At 51.9% G+C, this 21,221-nt stretch overlaps 7 protein-coding genes across 7 annotated transcripts; 3 read left to right on the forward strand and 4 right to left on the reverse strand.

The window, feature by feature from the left end:
- Positions 1-22: 22 nt before the first annotated feature.
- Positions 23-881, reverse strand: N7459_009445 (F-box protein; the record flags this gene model as incomplete). The annotated part of the gene is made up of 2 exons (XM_056948613.1): positions 23-504; positions 560-881. 2 exons carry the CDS (start codon positions 879-881, stop codon positions 23-25), a joined length of 804 nt encoding a protein of 267 aa, XP_056795838.1.
- A 1,093-nt stretch (positions 882-1,974) lies between these two features.
- N7459_009446 (DUF1365-domain-containing protein) lies at positions 1,975-3,750 on the reverse strand (the record flags this gene model as incomplete). Its single annotated transcript, XM_056948614.1, has 3 exons — positions 1,975-2,773; positions 2,835-3,436; positions 3,496-3,750. The coding sequence occupies 3 exons, from the start codon at positions 3,748-3,750 to the stop codon at positions 1,975-1,977; spliced, it is 1,656 nt and encodes a 551-aa protein (XP_056795839.1).
- A 1,975-nt stretch (positions 3,751-5,725) lies between these two features.
- Positions 5,726-7,641, forward strand: N7459_009447 (flavin-containing monooxygenase; the record flags this gene model as incomplete). Its single annotated transcript, XM_056948615.1, is given in 7 exon segments — positions 5,726-5,909; positions 5,934-6,466; positions 6,528-6,770; positions 6,902-7,036; positions 7,090-7,295; positions 7,352-7,499; positions 7,510-7,641. The coding sequence occupies 7 exon segments, from the start codon at positions 5,726-5,728 to the stop codon at positions 7,639-7,641; spliced, it is 1,581 nt and encodes a 526-aa protein (XP_056795840.1).
- Positions 7,642-8,061: 420 nt separating this feature from the next.
- N7459_009448 (Transferase) lies at positions 8,062-9,680 on the reverse strand (the record flags this gene model as incomplete). Its single annotated transcript, XM_056948616.1, has 3 exons — positions 8,062-8,598; positions 8,658-9,387; positions 9,424-9,680. 3 exons carry the CDS (start codon positions 9,678-9,680, stop codon positions 8,062-8,064), a joined length of 1,524 nt encoding a protein of 507 aa, XP_056795841.1.
- Positions 9,681-10,304: 624 nt separating this feature from the next.
- On the forward strand, positions 10,305-11,665 carry N7459_009449 (uncharacterized protein; the record flags this gene model as incomplete). Its single annotated transcript, XM_056948617.1, has 5 exons — positions 10,305-10,494; positions 10,554-10,610; positions 10,666-10,733; positions 10,802-11,154; positions 11,245-11,665. 5 exons carry the CDS (start codon positions 10,305-10,307, stop codon positions 11,663-11,665), a joined length of 1,089 nt encoding a protein of 362 aa, XP_056795842.1.
- Positions 11,666-12,451: 786 nt separating this feature from the next.
- On the reverse strand, positions 12,452-16,747 carry N7459_009450 (uncharacterized protein; the record flags this gene model as incomplete). Its single annotated transcript, XM_056948618.1, has 5 exons — positions 12,452-13,550; positions 13,610-13,812; positions 13,870-13,995; positions 14,054-15,330; positions 15,382-16,747. 5 exons carry the CDS (start codon positions 16,745-16,747, stop codon positions 12,452-12,454), a joined length of 4,071 nt encoding a protein of 1,356 aa, XP_056795843.1.
- Positions 16,748-18,074: 1,327 nt separating this feature from the next.
- Positions 18,075-20,686, forward strand: kexB (kexin kexB; the record flags this gene model as incomplete). Its single annotated transcript, XM_056948619.1, has 2 exons — positions 18,075-19,822; positions 19,882-20,686. The coding sequence occupies 2 exons, from the start codon at positions 18,075-18,077 to the stop codon at positions 20,684-20,686; spliced, it is 2,553 nt and encodes an 850-aa protein (XP_056795844.1).
- Between the last annotated feature and the right edge of the window lie 535 nt (positions 20,687-21,221).

Raw genomic sequence — 21,221 nt, forward strand, 5'->3', positions numbered from 1 at the left:
GAGACAGATCCAAACCATAAATTCATTCTTCATCCGTTGTATACTCCCACACCTCTTCATCCTGAATGGGTAGTTTATCGGGATTTCGCCACGGGTAACAAACAACCTTCTTGAAATCAGGCTGGCAATGGTCCCATATCGCTGCATGCCCTTGTGTACGCATAGAAATGCTCTGCCCTGAGAAATTAATGTAGTCTTGTCTATGGATGCGGTGGTAGAGATAGCAGAGATACACGTCCACTTCTCGAAGAAGTTCGCCTCGTTTCTCGGTGGGTGGGGAGGCTTCGTCCGCAATCGGCTGGTCAAGATCAATCATTTCGAAGACCACGTATAAATGCTTCAGCAGCATGCTGCGATATCGTTGTTGTCGAGACGGTCGATCTAGTAGGAAAAGACTCCAGACTTGGTAGTAGCTCCGAGTGAACCGATGACGCTCTGTCGGGGTCAAATGCAACGGACGCGGTTTTCCTCCATAAAATTCATCATCAATATCCGTAGTCGGAACTTGAGGAGATGTGGTTCAGTTCAGGTCTCGTATAAGTAGTGTGCTTATACTCACTCCGGATATGCGGTGTAATATCACGATCAAATACATTAATCGCCTTCTCCACCATACGGGAGTTCCGTCGCAATCGTAGAAGATCCGGTATCGTCACAGAGGGAGAATTAGAGGGCAGGCCCCCTTGATCTGCCAGGAGGACTCTCGCATATCGTTCACATTGGATCTGTCTGCGTAGACGTTTGTAGACAGTAGGTGTGTTTTCATTCAGGACCTGGCGGAGTCGACAGCAAGTCGCGGCCAAGTGAAGCGCGTCTGAAAGAGAAAGTTCCCCGAATATTCTGATGACGACCTCGGTAGGGATGGAGTTTGATATTGACATTGTGTGCATGGTGAGCGTTGTGAAAGGACGCTCAATGTACGCCGATCCGCGGAGATAGAAATCATGCGTTATTGCTCGTCTGTTTGCTTTTTCTGAGATTCGGCAAAAGAAGTGTGTTGATTCCAAACTGCACTAAACCTGTTTAAATACAAAGGGGATTATATAAGGAACTCATGAGCTCCATAAACTACCTAGGTACCTTCAGGGTTAGGTCACCGATAGGCGTACGTAAGTCATAATCCAAGAAAGAATGGGCACCCTAGAATCCTCCTGGGATGATCAAAGGTGATTATGAGAGAGGGACTATAACTGGCTAGTACCTATGGTAGGCCATGCAAGTATATGCCTAGTGTACCCGAATATATATTCAAACCGCCCGAAGCATGCAGGTAGGCTCTTTTCTCTAAAATAGATATAAACAACATGTGTCCGATCATCACTTAGAGCAATTTCCTTTTGCATGCCCGCCATCTTGCCATCACGACCTTCTCTCGTTGGAGAATGCGTCGAAGCGTGTGTTCCACTAGAATGACTGCCACGAATGCACTAGCCTCAGATTTAAAGTGCCGGTCGTACTCAATCCCGTATGGCCCGAGAGTAAAAGACTGGCCTGGCAGTTGCGTACTGGCCGGAAAGTCCGATTCTGGGAGAAGACCATGGCTGAAGGGATTCCTGGAAATCTCGATGTCACAAGAGGCTTCGAAGAAGTATCCCGAAAGAAGACGAGCAAAAATATCACCCAAGGTCGAGCAAAAAGAGCAAAATGGATTGCGACAGTCAGTCTATATGATAGGAAACCCTCGGCGCCTCCAGAACAATGGGCCGCCGCCCCAAAAGGACTATTCGCAACACAATATCTCCTAAGCTACACCGTAACGCCAGCGGAAAGTCAATTAGGAGACGACGCAGAGTGTTCTCTGTATTTGCATGTTAATGATGTATGCGACTCATCACTTGGAACCTACCGAACTGCCTAAGTGAGCTCCGTCAACTTGACCCGCGACAAGAAACTGAATTGAGAGATCTTTGGAAGCCAAAAGTTCATGCAAAGTTGGTTGTAAGTACAATGATAATTTAATTCCAAGAAGAACATTTAGAAGATGGACTTGAAACAAGCCCAAAGGTTCAAACCTCCCAAAGCCAAGACCACCAGAGGTAGATACCAGATGTTAACGGCATGCTCGGGGACTGTACAGTAGACAAAGAGCATCAGAGCAGTAAGCGCCGTTCTGAGAAAAGCGTCCAATATCGTTATAATACCATCCCGACTCAGACCAATGAGCTCAAAGTCAGTGTTCACCGGCCAGGTAATCGCTCCCAACCAGTGGCCCAGAAAGAGCCGCATCAGACCACGTCTGTATTCCCCAATCTGGTCCTTCGTACAGAGCTGCAGGATCAGAGAGTCTATCATCGATATGCCTCTGCATGGTTGGTAGGGGTTGTGGTGGGGAAAGTTGGTCTCTGGCGGAGCAGTGCGCAGGGCAGCGATGGCCTTCCACCTCCAATCCGGATAAGGGAGGAATGCGTCGGTCTGCGTGCTCGAAAATAACGAGGCAAATTCGTCGGGATGCGAGCACCATGCGGTGCGAGTCCTCTCGTCATCGAGAAGCTCCCCTTGGATCGCCGCGAGTGGCGAGTTATAGTGGAAAAAGCGCGCGTAAAAGTTGGGAGTAATCACTTTGAATGTGATCTGCGGTTCCTCGTCATGCTCTGTTGTCTGCTTGCCAGACATGGGGCACACGGTGCCTTTCTGGGCTGCGCTGTGCTGGTTGCAATGCAATACACGGATTCGCTCGCAGTGCTCCCCCGGGGTCTCATAGATTACCCTCTTGATGGCCGTCTGGCGGCGAACCATGGCAGAGAGGATCACAAAAAAGTATTTCTCCATCAACCTGCAGGTCGGTCAGCGAGTTCCGCTGATGCCCTTGGGCATGGAATAGGGCCATCGCTTACCTTTCCGATATTCTAGAGTGCTTCGCTATAGATGTTTTAATCTGCTCGGTCCTTGTCTGAATATCAAGGTTCTCCTTAGGCTGCGTCAGATAAATCCGGGCTGCCTCTCTGAGAATTCGAAAGGCTACAAAGCCACCCGTTGGGATGTACCACCACTTGGCGAGAAACAGCAGTCGAGAGCCAAAGCTCGCGCTGGCGACATCGAGAGGCTCGGAGGTTGTGGTGACCCGACCCAGCATAATCGAGGTATTGCCCTTCTTAAGATTGATCAAGAGACTGGCGTGATGATCCGGACTAGCCAAAGGATCAGAGCTGTCGATGACATAGCTCGCTCCGGCAACCGGCGTGAATGGAGATATCTGCAAGTCCTTCTCAAATTTGCATCGAAAGGTATAGGGACCATTGCTAGGCCCTGGCTGGCGGCAGTTGCGTGCAAACCACAATCGTCGCGTCACGTAGGACGTGTCGAGCTGGACGATCATCGCGCCAAGCTCCTTTTGGGCATTGTAGAGATAATAGAAGGAAAGCGGGTTGAATGACTGGCCATTGGCACTTGGTGGGGAGAGGAAATAACAGTGCGGCCATTCTTCAGGGCGTTCTCCCTGCATCATTGTCAGTTAGATATACCCTGGTATCACTAATCCAAGGGCTGGCTACGCACCTCCAGTAAGAGAAATTCGTGGAGCTTTTGGACCAAGGAGAGACTTGCGCCACCTCTCAAGAATTGATCCTCGGGTCGAATACTGAAGAATGCCTTGCTGTACCAAGGGCGAGACTCCGGTGGTGAATCCACCGACAGCAATGGGGTGTAGCATGCGCGTAGACCCAGGGGAACCCCGATGTAGAGATATGTGTGAGCAAAGTCATCTTTGAATCCGCCACCCAGACGGATGTGTCGCAGGACACACGGGTACATTGTGACTTTGCCGTAGATATCTGGGGGAGTTGGGGAGTGCTCAAGTGAGTCCAGATACGTCATGTTTTTTGACTTGGATGATTCGGAATCTTGACTCTCGTTGGAAGTGGTAAACGCTGGGCACCGGACATCTCGGACTTCAGACATGCAGGTAAGCTGGGATGCTCGGGTACACTGGCTCTTGGTCTTCTGGTCCCAGTTGAAATACTCGACCTGCGTTTGAACAAAAGCAGAGATGATGAAAAAGGCCAAGATAGCTAAGCAGGTTGTCCAGGTTGGAGAAGCGCATTGTATAAGAGTGGTGAGAAAAAGGTTTTCCACCAAATTCAACACAACTTGTCCCTCCAAGACCTGCCGAAAGGCCGGAGCCACAAACAAAGGCAGAACTGTCCACGAAGGCATTGGACAGCTTGGACACAATGTGAGAATAACGAGTGATACACGAAGCACAGGAGAATGGTCTCTGAGAGGGGGAAAACAATCGATCTGCGATGAGGGGTTATCAAGACTCTACCCTGATAGTTAGCAGTATTACGTTGGTAATAGTTCTTATCACTTCCAGTCAGTCGTCGGCTCTTCTTCATGGACTTCCTGACCCGAGCAGGTGGAATCGCAACATTCAAGGTTTCAGAGGATTTTAGCAGATGGTGCTAGCAGCCACAAGCGTATTACCTATATTGTGATCCGCAAGGCTGGGTCTGGAATTTCGCTCATACATTGTCATATGCAAGAGCTTCTCGCTTCTCCCGGGCTATGTCTGCAGCCTTTCGCGACATATACCAACCGCCATTCCAAATCTGGACCATGAGACCGGCACTAGCATCCACGCTGACACGACCCATCTTGTAGGAAACTTGAAGATTTACGTTAACACGTTACATCACGAAGTGGACTTTATTGTCTGGGAGCTAGCGGTCAATAGCAGTCGGCAAGAATAATGTAACCCGCCCCCCCCCCTCTTACCCCTTATACAGCTCACTTTAGACTTGACCCTACGCAAAAGCAGACTCTATAATTATGGCCCTCGAGTGCTAGGTATGTTAGGAAGGCTTGCGAAGCAACTGATCTCCAAGCCTGCCGTGCAATCTGGTGTATAGCAAACTGTTACGAGATCCAGCTACAACACGAATGTGAGTTCATAACCACTGGAGTATAAAGGATTTAGCTATTGAATCTCCTCATCCAAGCGTGCACCTCGGCTGCGTCGAGAGCCTTATTGTCGGGTTTTAGTTCGTTTGGCTACTTTAGTTCGTCGGCTCATCTTGCCTCGATACAGCAATGAGAAACGTCATTCAACGCGGCTTGATATTTAGTGTCAACGAAAGTTTAGCTACCTTGGGGGCGAAAGAGAGTTGAAGAGAGGAACTGGGAAATATCAATACCGGATTCGACGTTAGTACCGGCGTTGACTACCAGAATCGCGCACTAGCGCGGTGGTCCCAATCATTGGGCCCGCGTAGTTCTCCTATTAGCGTGCTCGATATCAGGACAGCCGCCCCAAAGCCAAGTCATTTCATCCTAGCGCACCCCCGGTGGGTCTGGCCTGATGAATTAGTTGTACAATCTCACGCGGAGTCAATAGGCTGGAAAGGCGTGATGACCGTTGCAAAGCAAGCCAAGGCCGCTGCTTCATATCAGCGCTATCTTTCTCCGAGCCTTGCATTGGGTCCACATACAAGGAATTGATCGACGCGCGACTTGATACTCAGCGGGGCAACTTGCACGCACGTGCATTGCTTGATAGTTGTGTCTATACTATCCTACACCTTCTATGGGATATCCCACCCTATCCTACATGTATCGGTATCGGAAACTAGCCTCATCCTTTGGGGGCCATAATCAAGCGCTAGGCGGCTGGTTGGGCGCGATTGGCTACTAGAATGAGGTTTGCTCTATCCTCATTCAGGAGACCTATATAGGACCTCGGTATGATTCCTCCCCGGGGCTCCTCTTCTACCCATACACCCAGCCAAACATGGACAAACCGAAGACATTGAAGACTGACGTTGTCATTATTGGAGCCGGCTTGTCTGGCATTAACATGGCATGCCAACTACAACGACAACTGAAGGTTGGCGACTTCGTGATCTATGATCGGGCATCAGAGATGGGGGGAGCCTGGGCAGCGAACAAATGTACTATCTCAATCCTCAGCCGTCGTGATGCCTGCTAACAATCTCCAGATCCCGGATGTGGAGTTGATATCCCCGGGGTGCTCTATTCACTATCATGGTTCCCTAACCCTGGATTTACCAGCCTTTTCCCCTCCCAAAAGGAGATTTTGGCCTATGTTCAGCGAGTGGCTAGCATATATCGCGTGCATGAGCGGACTAGGCTTGGGACAGAGTGGAAAGGCGCTAGATGGATGGCATCTTCTAGCAGGTGGCATGTATACCTCCACGATGCGCACACCGGAGAAGACTTTGTTCACGAGGCAAAGGTGTTGATCTCTGCCGTCGGGGGCTACACAAACCCCAAGTACCCTGTTCTGCCCGGCATCGAGAACTTTGAAGGACCAGTGGTTCATACGGCGAGATGGGATAAAGACCACGATCTGCGAGGCCGCAACGTGGCTGTGATTGGTAACGGATGTATGTGTCTAAGGTTCTACCTCGCAGATCTGGCGCCACTCACAGCTAACCAAAATACAGGCTCTGGATCTCAAGTCGTTCCTGCCGTGATGGACGATGTCAATAGCTTGACGCAATTTATCCGGGTGAGTTGCGCCTCCCCTATTCATCGAATATCCAGTTCCTAACCCTACTACGTGAATACAGAGCTCACAACACTACGTCCCCATGGCCGTCGGAAACTACCAATTCACTACCACACTCCGCACTCTTTTCTCCTATGTCCCGGTTCTCCTGCTTATCCTGAGGTGGCTCGTCTTTTGGATTCTCGACTCGGCACTCGGTCAATTTTACAACGATCCCCAAGGCCAGAAAGCGAGAGAGGAGAGACTTGCTTATAGTCAGAAGTATATTGAGGATAATGCGCCAGGTATTTTCAAGATAACACATGTTTTCCATAATCTTCTAACCATTTTTCAATAGAGCGATATCGGTCTTTGCTTACTCCCACGCACGATCTCGGGTGTCGAGTAAGAAGTCCCTTTCCACGATGGTATTGCAAAAAGCTGACTTTTCATCAGCGACGAATCCTGGATAATCAATACATCCGTTCTCTTCATAATCCTAAGATGCAGCTTGTCAAGGACTCAATAACAAGTATTGGCCCCAATAGTATAAGCACTGCATCGGGCAAGGAACATCAGGTGGACTTTATAGTGAGTTGGGCTGAAATATATATCCACGTCCACTGTGCTCATTGTCATACTAGATTCTCGCGACGGGTTTCGAGTTCACGCAGTGGAAAGCAGATACTGTGATTGGAAAACATGGCAAAAGCCTGCAACAGCATTGGGACGCCGTGGGCGGCATTGGTGCTTACAAGACCATCGCAATGAACGAGTTCCCCAACATGTTCTACTTGCTGGGACCTAACTCGGGCAGTGGACACACATCTGTTCTGTTCTCAATAGAATGGTGAGTGCTCCTTACTGGCCACTCTCATGCAGATGAATGTAAGCTCACAGATGCAGCGCGGCCAATCTTGTCATTGAGATTGCGCGTCCGGTTCTCCAGCGTCGCGCGCTATCCGTTGAAGTATCCAGAGATGCAGAGCTTGAGTGGTGTGATAACATACAATCGGCTCTCAGCAAGACGGTGCTCACCCAGAGCTGTTCTAATGTATGTCCAGACCTACTTCGACCCTGCAACGTGCGCTAACGGTGGCTGTAGCAATATACGGATCCGAAAAGTGGCTGGAACTTCTTCTCGTATCCTTTCAGCTCAACGCGTTTTTGGTTGGGAACGAAGTTCCCAGAAATGAACCACTGGGTATATAGTTGACAGGTCGATGTCACTGATATCAAATGCTACGCACCCCGTCCATGTAGCAGGCTAATTTATGCTGCGGGCGTCTAGGGCACCTATTGATTTCATTTTGCCTATGATACTTCCGTCATCAAATCCTACAGCTGTTGCTAGGGTATAGCTAGGGCTCGACCTCCTTGTTCAATCACCGCGGTCGAGCGCCAGAATCCTAGACAACTACTGGTATTGGAATATGGACCCGTTAGTCTTGTACGAATTGCTGGCAACTTTGATGTCCATGCCGTTGCAGTCAACAATCTCAATGCCATAATAAAATACAGGTAGCGCAATCATGCATATGAATTAAAGCAACCAGGGGTATCATTTAAGAAACAAGCTACATCTGCCAGGCTATTATTTAATTCCCTTGGTCCACTCACGCCTCAGCTTCATATGCCTTCAGCTGCTCCTCGAACTTCGCCCACTGGCCTTTCACCTTGCACGCCGAAGTCCAATAGTTTCCTTTCTCATCCTTCCCGAGGATGAAGAAACCATCACCAGGCTTCATAGGGCCGTGATTTTCTTGAACATACGACGGTTTGCAGGGCCCGCTATCACTCTGAGGGTTTTGACGGGCAGGGGAAAAGTCAGTATTGAAGAGGCCAGCCTTGGACCAATTGGAGAAGCCAACTTGGGCCATGTCGCCATCCCCAAAAACGACAATGGGCAGACCGGTTCCAGACGTGCGCACCATGGCATAATATGCCTCGTGCTGAGCACGCGTGCCCTGCTCATTGATCGCACGCCGGATCTGCCGTGCAAGCCAACTCAACGGCTTGGTGGTAACGTCGCCCGCGCTCACGAGTACGTTGGCCCAGCCGAAAGCATTGCCAATGTAGGGTTGCTCGGCCGAGGTAGGAATGAGGTCACCCTCAAAGGCCTTGCGGAGGGACATGGCAATGGATGCGGCGACCTGGAAGAGGGAGTCAATCAGTGCTATCATCCAGCGAGGACACAAGAGTTAGTATTTACCGTCCTGTCGGGACTCATCCCCGTCGGGCCAATTACACATCGCAGAATCCAGGCTGTCACAACATCGTTCTCAGTTAGAAACACTTTGGATTCGTCTTCGCCCTTTCTGACAGCTTCGGCACGTAGCTCTGCCATGGCTTTGTCCAGCTGTGGCCGCCAGTACGTCTCCGGAACACAGACCATCCGGTTTTCTTTGGGTCGGAGGAGCATATCGACCCCATACCCCAGTCCCCACTTGAGCATGCCAACCAGTCCGACCTTTTTATCTGCTAGGACGTGCTCTTCCGTGGTTGGGCGGGTCCCTTGGGCAAGTAGATTGAACGGATCCGAGTCGGCGCTGCATGGAGTCGGGATTTCGGCTGTCTTACCCCAAAGCATGGCATTCCAGCCCTCGACAACGTACTGCAAGCCAAGCGCATCAAAGGCAACATGCTGCCACTGAAGAACAACAATGGTCTTGTCCGTGAAGGAGTTGACTCGCAACCCTAACACCGGACGGTCAGTGTTGAGGTAGTCCTTGATCCCATTTGGCTTGTATCCAGGCTCCCACGCCAAGTCTTCCAGGTCGTCGGGATCGCCAACGACAGCAGGCCGAGTGTCTGGTTTCGGGATTCGGGAGGCTGTCGGGTGCGAAGCAGAAGGGACGCCGTGATCAACGTGCGCGAAGGAAATCGCCGGTCTGTCGGCGGTAAGACTCCGCTGGGATGTGCCATTCGATCTTGCCCGAGGCCTATTCGTCCGTGCAGAGCGTTAGATTGCACGGAACAGCTTTGGGTGGCCTCGTTGCTCGGTCTCTCTTACATTCTTCCTTAGCCGGCCTCCCAACCTTTGCCATCCCTCGCGTTGGACCAGCCCTTCGAGGGATTGTCGGAGCTTTTCTGGATCGAGCACTGCGTCAAAAACCAGTGACACGGCCATGTTGTTTCCTTGGACGAGCAGACTGTCCTCGAAGAAGTGCAATGGCAGCACTCGATCTCCAGCCACTGGTTGCACAGCGGGCTTGCGCCCGAAGATGAAGTCCATGTCGCCCACTGTTCCTTCACACAACAAGATTTACGCCTCTGCCCCGGCGAACAAATGTGATCGATGCCACGAGCGATGGCCCCGAAACGTCTGAGGAAAAAGGACACCCTTCAGGCCGTTGGCGGGCCCATTCCCCTTTTTCTTCATGGCCCACGGCGCTCCAGAACTAGCCCGGCAATGCTGTATATCATGTTACCGAGTCGAGTCCGCACTAAGCTGGAAGTGTGCAGACTTGGGGCGACTAGGCTGTCGCCCGGTCTGGACTTAGCTCGATCAGGTCAAGCGAGATGTCAAAGACATGAAATCAGGTCCTGTCAGAGAATTCCGGCACCTCTCCGCGGCCAGACTAAACTCGCGCCGTTGGTGCCGTTGGTTGATCTTGCTCAAGCAGGATATGATGCCGACGCGAAACGGAGACGCGGCCCACTTCACCTGGTGACGGTGGAGTTCCCCCCTAGAGATGGTTAGCCACGTTTGGAACAATCGAATTCTTTCGCAGTGGAGGGTGATCTCGGTATATGTAGAGGGGCAGCACCCGCGTCGTCAATCATCGGCTCGGTGTCGGGTTCGCTTCCACAACCCGTTCGCGTTCACGGTGCTCACGCTCGATGACCACAACGCACAATGGATCTGGCGACTACTCCGGCTTTGCAGCCGCCAGTCGGCCAGACGTCGAATTTCAATGGCCCTTATAGCTCACTGCAGACGGGGACGGTCATCGCCTTTGGCATCACCTATCTCTTCGCGACGGTGTTTCTCGGCCTTCGCTGGTTCCAGGCCTTCAAGCTCATCAAACAGATCGAGCTGGATTTAGGTAAGGCTGCTGCACTGTCGACTCTTGATCCTCTCCGCTCACAATGGAATGCGTCGCAGTCACCATCACGACGGCCTACGGTGTGGCCCTGGTCTACTTTGTGACCATTGTCAATTGTACGCCTCCCCTGGTATCTTGGGGCGAAAGACCCATCGTCTGACTCGGTGATAGTGATGAAGCATGGATGGGGACAGCACATGTGGAATGTCTCCTTGGCGGAGATTCTGCAGTTCAATAAAGTAAGGCTTCTTCGTCTGATGACATGTTGACAGGTGGTAGAGAACATTGGACTCTAACGGAATAGTAGGCCCTGCTCCCCAACACCTTGACCTATTTGATCTGCCCTTCAATCACCAAGATGGCCATCTTGTCCGTCTTGTACCGCATCAGTCCTGTGCTCACCTACCGCTGCATTGTCGTCGCTGTCGCCGTCGCGATCTTCGCCTATACTTTGACCTTATGCATTATCACCGGTGGCCCATGCAACCCTCTCAAAACGGGGACTACCAAGTGCCTGGAGAATGTCGCCCTGTCGCAGGCAGTCCTCAATATCGTCTCAGATTTGGCCGTGATCAGTCTTCCTATTCCCACAATCCACAGGCTCCAGCTGTCACTCAAGCAGAAAGCCACGGTCGGCTGCCTCCTGGCGCTGGGATCAGGGTACGCTTCTCCCATTGCCTGGCATCAACCTCGCCATCTACTCATACCCTGCCTCCGTTGAGACTTCGCGCTAATTTCTTCTCTCCCTAGTGTCGTCATCTGCTCCATCGCCCGTCTACCGTACGTCCTCCTCCTCGACAAGACCACCGACACAACTTACGTCGAAGCCATCCTGGGAGTCTGGTCCATCGTCGAGATCAACCTCGGCATAATTTGCGCCTGCGCAATGCGGCTCAAGCGGCTGATTGCGGTGTATCTGCCGCGACTATCGCTCTTCTCGTCGCGCTCGCGCAATGCTGGTAAAGTGACTCCCGGGTCGTATGGGAACAGGTTTCGCCCGGATGACAGTGCTTGTCAGCATTCGTATCAGCTGCACAATGTCCAAAATAGTGACCCTGATCAGTTTGCGGACACAGAAGGCATTGCTGTCCTTAAGTCTTTTGATGTGGATGTCGAGTGTACGGATAGAGATACCGGGGATGGCGATAGTGCTGTCAAGATTCTAACTTGATATATTATCAGTGACCCAAAAAAAAGAATATATTAATAACTATCATCGCAAATATTTGCTTGATGCTTGATAGCTCTCATCAGCAGAAAGTTGGCTTGAATAGTGAGTAGAATCGATGATTGATCTCGTCAAATACCCTTTGCACTGGCGCGAATTTATGCCATGGAATGCCAACGTATTGATCATACAAAGTCCTTAGATTCCCCGAAGGTTTCTGTGGGGCAATTGAAGTCTAAAGTAACCCATGGATCCTGCTGTTCATTTCCAATGGTTGTTTAATATAATGGATTATATTATTCTTCCGCAGCACTTTCAGGCCCGACGCTAAGTTAACTTGGATGGACTAGAAACCTAAAATGCCTCTAGTTAAGCAACTTTATTTGAGGGCCATGTTTGCGCTCAACAAATAACCAACTACAGCGGAGAAACCGGCTGGCTATACCATGGGGTATGACTAGATTAAGTTTACTGACCATCCCCAACCTCTAGCACCTCACCTACTTATCATACTGGCACTACGGTTGGTTCGATTGGATTAATATCGATGGGTTCTTTACGTTCTGATATTCTCTTCGCGTAAAAGAAATACCAAGAATTGTCTAGGCAATTAAGCATTTGAGGCTTATAAATTCTCACACTTGCTTACACGATGCTGAAGCTGTAGTGGAATTATCATCAATCGGCAAGAAACGACGATGTAGATCGCAAGATTATCCGGAAATTCATACACATCATTAAAGAATCCCCCATCTGGAAGGACACCAGCGTAGCTCATCATAATGTACATTAAATCACCCCAAACCACTTCTTCCGTGGCCGGCTCGGTTCTTCTTCCTCCGTCAGCGGCGAATCTGTCATTTCCTCCGGAGGCAGTCGCTGTGGCACCTCTCCATCCGAGTCCTCCTCGCTGCCAGTATATCCGTCATACTGATACTGTGGAGTGGTGGTTGTGGCGTTTGCAAGGGTATTATTGATCGTGTCGTGGTCTTCGTAATCGTCAGCATCCTCGTCGCTGGGCTCTTGCTGCTCGGGATTCTTTTTGTGGCGCGGTACACGCAGCCACTTCCGCCAGCCCTTGACTATCTGCGTGGCTGGCGGGTCGTACTCGGTGCCCTCGTATCGCAGTGCAGGCACAAGGAGTTTGTACGGCGCGGTGATGCCTGCCGGGTCATGTGGGCTGATCTCCATGTTCAGGGTGATAGCTAGGCCGCCCTCGAGATCGACGAAGGCGCCTGCGCCATCGTCGCCTGTTTTAGCGGCCTTTTGGCTGAGGTTTGTTGGTCGTCGGTGGAAACGACCGGGTTGGGGTTCCTGCATTGCCCGTGGCGTGGCCCCTGGGAAGTAGCTGTCTCCGCTCTCAAACGGTCGAGGGAAGGGGGCGTCGACGCTGGCTCTTCGGCCACCGTCTCGGCCAAAGCTCATGGTCCTTGTGGGAGGGCCTCCTCGAGTGGACAATCGCCGAAGAAGACCTCCTGGCTTACCGCTGGGTCGCTTGTCTCCGCGCCCAAGAGATAACGTTCGCTGGAGCATACCAGGACGAGACTCCGGAGGTGTCATCTCTGACTCGGGTGTAGCAGGTGGCGTTAATCCTGGATTATATTGTCGAATCGAACACCAATTACGCCGGGGGAGCAGGCCTTTGTTGTTTCGTGACTTCCCATCCACATCTTGTGTGAAAATCGGGATTACATCCTCATCCGTGTTCGAGTCAATATGGTGTACAGAATTGCGCTTGTTGAGCATGTCTGAGATTAGCCCTGTTTCAGGCATATCGGCAATCGCAGAGGAGATGACGTTGGGCATGTATCGGTAGTCCCGATCTTTGGCAACTTCTAACTTGGGATTCGAATAGAACTGGCCGATGCCAGCCAAGTGAACATCACCACTAGAGCTCAACAGTCAGTATGTTTTCCAATACGACCAACATCGAATGGTCTGTCTTACCTGAGAATTGTGACCCGGACAGATTTCTCTGCAGCGATATCCTGTAGGTCCTCAACCAACCACGTTCGTTCAGACTTGAGATTTTTGCCTGCCCAGTGGTCATCGAACACTTCCACATTACCACCAGAGCGGTTGACGAGTCCACCTAGCATGCCAGACTTGCCAAGTGTCTTGCGACTGTTCAGGAAGTTCTTGAGCATTGTCTGAATTCATCATTAGTATAGCTCTATTAAGGACGAGAAAACACGTAGCGAACATACCACTCGAGGGTACGCAATGGGAACACTGGAGAGCACAATTAAATGCTTTGTCTCTCCTTTGACGATTTCTCTGTGACATCTATCCCAAATCAAATCACAGGTCTCCCCACTGAGAACTTCATTGCTCTGCAAAACCACGTTAGAATATCTCCCAATTGCTTGTAAAATCAATAGCAGGTCTTACCCTTCGCTCAGTACGGCAATCCAGACCCAGGAAAACCACATCACTTCCAAGAGACATGAACAGATGTCGGCTTCTTTGATCAATGTAAGGGCCTGGCTGAGCACCGAGAAGCCAGCTAGGTTCGTCCAGTTCACTTTCGTCAGGGACGCTGTGGTGTTGGAAGAGCAAGTAATACTTGAACGCGATTCTTCCTAGTCCGGAGATGACCATGCTCTGCATAAACTCTTCATGATACGATCCAAAGCCCTCGAGGATCTCATGGTCGTTCCACATATTGATCATTGGAATTTGGGAGTTAGCGAGAGAGTACAGTCCCTGTGAGAACCACGAAGCATAACGCTCGAGGTAAAACTGCTCAAGTTCAGCTCGGAACTCGGGGGTGAATGGTACGCCATATCTCTCAGCAGCATTCTTGATTTTGATCCATTCCTGGAATTGGGGCGAATCGGTGATGACGGTATCATTGAAGATCTGGTCACCTCCTCCAATCATAACATGGAATGGTCGGGTCTGGTGTTCATTAAGAATGTCTCGCCAGAGCGGATCAGGCCCGCAGAAGCGATTGGGGTCAACGGATGGACTGAATCCGTTGCCGCTGTGGAACATTATGTTCATTGGCTGACCGGCGCCTGGTACCCAAAAGCCCAAGGCAGGACCCTGGTTGATCCGATAAGCTATACGCTGCTGAGTTGGGCTGAGCTCGATCTCAAGATTAAATCGCCAGAATGTTACGTCTCTGTCAGAATCCGCGTAAAGACGAACTCCGGAGATGTCTCGGTACAGGTCCGCTGTTTCTCCATCCAGGGAATGGATTCGATTCGAAGGTACGGGTTGCTTGGCGCCTTCAGGAGAATAGTCGATTATGCTGGGCGACAATTCATAGATTCCGTCGTCATTTTCGACGGCTGAGAGATCGAGCTCTTCCTCAAGGTGGTCAACGGGTTTGACATAGAGTGGACGCCCATCGCGACCGACCTTCATGAGGCCAGCTGTAGGGTCGATATATTCAGGTGCCAATTGCACGCCAGCCTCGCCACTGATCTCCGCAGGTGGCGGGGGGAGCAAATCCATCGGCTGGGAGAAAAGCCTCAATGTAGGCGGAGTCTCATATGAAGAGCGGGAATCCTTTGTGACTATCATGATAGATCCTCGCCATACCTCTTTCTGGGCAGGGCCATGGGCCCCATCTGCCTGGACCTTTTTAATGCCCGTATATCGTAGCAAAGGACCGCATCTCAGGAACAGCCGAGGCTGAAAGTTTTTCTGCTCAGTGACTCCTATCTGACGTTAGTTCAATTTCTTTGATGCAACCATGGCAATTGTCTCACCTGTCAGTTTCTGGGCTGGAGTCTGGTAGTTCTTAGGGAGAGCCCTGCTCTTCCTGCGATCCTTTGTCCTGCCACCTTCCCACCACGCTTTGCTCCGATCAATGTCTAGGTGCTGGAAGTCAAAATCGGCTGACCCAAGTCGTGCAGGTTGCGCATTCCTCCACTCGAAAACAGGTGGCGGCGTAGGTGGTGGTACATTGAATGAAACCGATTGTTTCTTCGGCTTGGAGTACGACTCAACACTTTCATGCGCCGCTCGTACTGCTGGAGGTGTTTCCACCCTCTCTGCATCTGAGACGGCCGTGGCACTGGTAGTGGCAAAAGCCGCAGCCTGCATAGGCTTCGAGACTCCTTGTTGAGAAATCGAGCGGGTGTGCCCCATATCGTTAGGAGGCACTGGCCTAGACGCTGCTCCACTCATTGTGATTGATCTCCGGGGAACACTGCCCATCTTAATTGATGGCTGTGTAGGATCTTCTGCGCGTGCATACTGAGCATCTTCAGGGCGACGGTATGCTGGATATTGATGGTTCATCGACACATTCCTATTGTGACGCACTGCGGCCCCTGGAGGTGGTCTTCGCTTCGGTGGTGGATTATCTTGCGCGGTGTCCTCGAAAGCGATGTCATTCTGCTGGTCTCGGACGGGATCAGGGACTGAACGGTTTTCTGGATGTGTTTTCTGCTCGGAACCCCGACGAGAAGCACTGGCTGCATATTCAGTCTTTTCTTTCTCAACCTTTTGACGAGCAAGACGTTCTCGAAGGCGCATTTCCGCCTCTTGTACCCTGGCCCGCTTTTCTTCCTTGCTAATACCGTTCAGAGTCACTTCAAGCTTCTGGAGCGGCGAGCGATCCGATGCCCAGTCTCGCCGCTGCGAAGATGTCGACCGCATCGTATTTGATCGACTCGGAGGCGATGGCATACTTGGCGCAGCTGGTGCTTCTGGTGGTGGTGGTAGTTCCTCGTTTTCTTCCGCGCCTGCACCGGTGTCGGGAGGGTAGGACGTAGGTGGGAGTCCTCGAGGTGTGGTGGACTCCTCCGAGAGACCCGGAGGCGCCCCAGGCGCAGGCTTGCGCGTTGTATAGTTCAAATTTGCTGGCGGCAATTCGCGGGCTCTCGCTGAGAAGGAGCGCCCTGGCTTTCCAGAGGCCTTCGAACTAGACGAGGCCTTGGACGATGGACGCTTGTAAAGGCCCTCTGTTGCAGAGGGCTCATAGCCGGCTTCTTCCTCATAGGCGACTACGCCTGGGGAACTTGTGCTTTGCTTGCGATTTCCTGGGGGTCCTCGCGGTCCATTGGCATTCGGAGGACGCGAGCTACCATTTGCCATCTCGGGCGAACTGCGCATTGTGGCTGCCGCCATCTGATTCTTCCTCTGGTATTTTCTCGGTTCGTCCTGCCACGCCTTGCGAAGTCGAGGGAACCGAGTGAGCGGGGATCAAGTTCGACAGTGAGCTGCAAGTGTAGTCCCAGCTGAAATGCTCTTCGTCAATCTCAATTACAAAGGCATTGTGCTTTGCGACAGTTTGCAAATCATGAGCAGGAGACTCCACGTACGACTTGCTATTTCAATGGAAAGGTGGCTGCAATCTGAGTATGCCCGATGCCTGACGTAGGCTCACCACATCATCGCCTGAGCCGATTCAGGTTGCGACAGACTCTCGTTGGTCGAGTGCTTTTAGGGCGGGGGAGACTGCGGTGACAGGGGAGGTCGTGGTACGAAGCCCGAACGAAAATCACCGAGGGAATCGGAGGAATGGGAGGGGGGGGAGCAAGAAACTGAAGAATGGAAGGATAGAAGGAGAAAGGGGAGAGGGAGATGGGCCAGGCAGAAAAAAATGAGTGTTGCGCAGCTCTATACATCGCGCGATATCCCGGTGGCTGGTATTTGGCTCCCCAGCCTTCGCGCGGGGCCGCCATCATTGGCTGCTGCAGGCCGTCCTCGCCTCGTTTACACCCTTGAATGCGTGGCATCGGAGGATTTTGTGTTGGAAAGAATGGAATAATAGAATTCTGGATGAGATCTGGACCGTGTCTCGCTCACGAGGATCAAACATGTTTACATTCAATCGATGCCGCCCACCTCGGCTTGTCGACGGTACAGTTTCGATGCTTCATCAACAACTGGACCTCAACCTCTGGCCATCCGAGCTTTCGTTCATGCAAGGAAACCGACAAACTAGGAGACTCTTGCAGTGCCACCCAAGGGCATCATTATTGACGGCCCGATGCGTCCACGGGGGGCTATGAGGGTGCCTGGTTTCGCCCCAAGGCGCCGATACGTAAGCTTTCCGAGTAGGGACGAGTACTTGGTCCCCTGTAGAGAAGACGGTCGGACATGCAGGGATCGACAACGGGCAACCGTGTTCTTTGAAAAGCATCAAAGAAAGTCTTCAAGACTGGCACCGACGCCTCGAGGCCCCCATAGTCGGTGTGGACGGTACCGCTGAATCCGGCAGGCAACAAAACTCCGCCGCGCTCCCGACGATCCTCCTATTCCTCCTGTCCACGACTCGCCACTCCGTCTCTCCTTCCACCCACTCGCCAACAACGCCCCCTTTTAATCGTTGGAATCTTGTCTGTCTCGAGTGAGGCACCGTTCATGGCACCTGCGCTTCGATCCACCCGAGCCTGATCGTGCAAGGACTACCCAAGGGCCTGCCTCTAAACACCGACCATTCATACCCATCATGCGTGTCGCTGGCGGCATCGCCGTCGCCCTGGGCCTTGCTGGTGCCGCATCCGGTACCCTACATCCTCGCTCCCATGATTCACGCGACTTTTTCGCTCTCCACCTAGACGACGCCACTCCTCCCTCCCACGTCGCACGGGTCCTAGGCGCCAGGCATGAAGGGCAGATTGGAGAGCTAGCCGGTCATCACACCTTCTCGTTACCACGGGAGCAGAGCTCCGATTTCAATGCTGTGTTGGATGATCTCAGGGCCGGGCGAAAGCTTCGGCGGCGGTCAGGGGATAACAGCGCATCTCGAAGTGAGGACTCCCTACATGGAATTTTGTGGTCGCAGAAGCTCGAACGGCCCCGGCAACGACTCCAGAAGCGAGCACCGCCTCCCCCCGAGGCCCTGACTTCGCGATTCGCTCAGGACCCGGACAAGAACGCAATTGCGACTCAGAACGACATCATGTCTAAACTCGGGATCACCGACCCGATATTCCGAGACCAATGGCATCTGTTCAACGTGCAGCAGCCGGGTCACGATCTTAATGTCACCGGTGTCTGGCTAGAGGGTGTAACGGGCCACGGGATTGCCACGGCAGTGGTTGACGACGGGTTGGACATGGACAGCAACGACCTCAAGCCCAATTACTTTGCAGAGGGGTCTTGGGATTTCAATGAGCATTCGGCCGCACCTCGGCCTCTTCTGTTTGATGATAAGCATGGTACCCGCTGCTCAGGGGAAATCGCAGCAGCAAAGAATGACATTTGTGGAGTTGGGGTGGCATACGATGGCAAAGTGTCGGGGATTCGGATTTTGTCAAGGCCTATTGACGATGTTGATGAGGCTGCCGCCATCAACTACGAATTTCAGAAGAACGACATTTACTCTTGTTCATGGGGACCCCCCGACGACGGTGCCACCATGGATGCACCTGGTCTTCTGATCAAGCGAGCAATGGTCAACGGTGTACAGCAAGGTCGAAGTGGAAAGGGCTCAGTCTTTGTGTTCGCTGCAGGCAACGGCGCCATGTTCGGTGACAACTGCAACTTCGACGGATACACCAACAGTATCTACAGTATCACGGTTGGTGCAATTGACCGACAAGGAAACCACCCGTCTTACTCGGAGTCTTGCTCTGCCCAGCTGGTTGTCGCCTACAGCAGTGGCTCTGGCGACGCTATCCACACGACCGACGTGGGTGCGGACAAGTGCTACTCGATGCACGGCGGTACTTCGGCGGCTGGTCCTCTAGCCGCTGGCTCAGTGGCCCTTGCGCTCAGTGCGCGGCCAGAATTGACTTGGCGCGATGTTCAATACCTAATGCTAGAAACCGCTGTTCCCGTGAGCGAAGATGATGGCAGCTGGCAGCTCCTCCCATCGGGCCGGAAGTTCAGCCACCGATGGGGCTTTGGAAAGGTTGATACTTACACATTGGTCCAAAAAGCTCGCACTTGGGGACTTGTGAAGCCGCAGGCCTGGTTCATTTCTCCTTGGCTGCGCGTCCATCAGAACATCCCCCAAGGCTCTGAAGGTTTGCTCAGCCGGTATGTGGTGACTGGCGACCAAGCAAAGGAGGCCAACTTTGCCCGCCTCGAACATGTGACTGTTACCATGAATGTCAACCATACTCGGCGTGGTGATATTAGTGTAGAATTGCACAGTCCCTCCGGGATTGTCAGTTATCTCAGCGTTGTTCGCGAAGGTGATACCGAAGACGCCGGCTATGAGGACTGGACTTTTATGTCGGTTGCTCACTGGTATGTATATCCGGCTCATCTGATCGACCGAGGATCTTCTTGACTAATTTGCAATCTAGGGGTGAGTCGCCTGTGGGCGAATGGACTGTCATTGTCAAGGATACCGAGGTGAACGAGTTCTCTGGTCAATTCATTGATTGGAGACTCAATCTCTGGGGCGAAGCCATTGATGGAACCCACCAACCCCTTCACCCATTGCCCGAGGAGAGCGATGATGATCATCCTTACGAGGATGCCCATGTGGCTACCACCACTGTGGAACCCGCCCCAGTCCAAACTGAGCCCCCTGCCAGTGCCCCAGATGACCATCACGACCGACCAGTGAACCAAAAGCCCCCCGAGCCGTCCGCTGCTCAGCCGCCAGCTGCTCAACCGACGGGTGTAGAAGGCGAAGTGGAGGATGAGAAATTGCCAGTTGACAACGGCACTACTACCAACGGCACTGTCGCTGCTCCTACCACCACTGCGGCCTCCGATAACTATCTGTCTTCCTATCTCCCCACTTTTGGGACTTCCAAGCGCACTCAAATCTGGATATACGCATCCTTGGCTATGATCATTGTTTTCTTCATCGGCCTAGGAGTTTACTTCCAGCTCCAGCGGCTCAAGCGTCGTCGCACCAACCCCCAGGACGACTATGATTTCGAGGTGATTGAGGACGAGGACGAGATGCGCCCCATGACGGGTGTAGGTGGTCGCACTCAGCGTCGTGGAGGTGAACTATATAATGCCTTCGCTGGAGAGAGTGACGATGAAGTCTTCAGTGATGACGACGAACCATACCAGGATCGACTAGCTAATATATCAGAGAAGGAAGGCGAGGATGACAACCCAGACAGCCATCTCCTCTCTGATAGGCCGTGATTGATATTGGCTAGTTCATTTTGCATTGGGCCCGGTCATTCTTATTGTTTGTGTTATATTAAGCCTATGTCGGTTCAAGGGCAGCATTATGTACCGCCATAGAGACAATTGGCTGCCAGACGTCTGTATATCCAGCACTATTTTCATGACAGGAACATAAGAGCATTTTGTCAATATTTACGAGATCTCAATTTGATTCTCGGGTGCTACGGACTGTGTTCATTATTCCCCTCGGCAGTACGGATAATAGCGTCTACTCTCAAAATGACCGGGCGAGGGGAAGTTATATGAAAGAATCAAGGGCTTGTCTATAATGACATTTTTTTTTTGAATTATAAACCGATTATGTAGGGATGCTTGCATGCAGATCTTGAACTAGAAATGAGTACGTGTCTTGAGTTCTATTTGAACAACAATACGATGCAGGGGCCCCTCGGTGATAAAACAGCGATGACGACGTTGCCGCTTCGGGGACTCCGCCTTGGGGAACCGACAATCATCTGAATCCCAGCTCCCACAGCTCCTCCCGCCTCTG

This window comes from Penicillium hispanicum, assembly GCF_028827665.1.
Source record: "Penicillium hispanicum strain IBT 35686 chromosome Unknown utg000008l_segment0_segment0, whole genome shotgun sequence".
In the NCBI taxonomy this organism is placed as follows: Eukaryota; Fungi; Ascomycota; class Eurotiomycetes; order Eurotiales; family Aspergillaceae; genus Penicillium; species Penicillium hispanicum.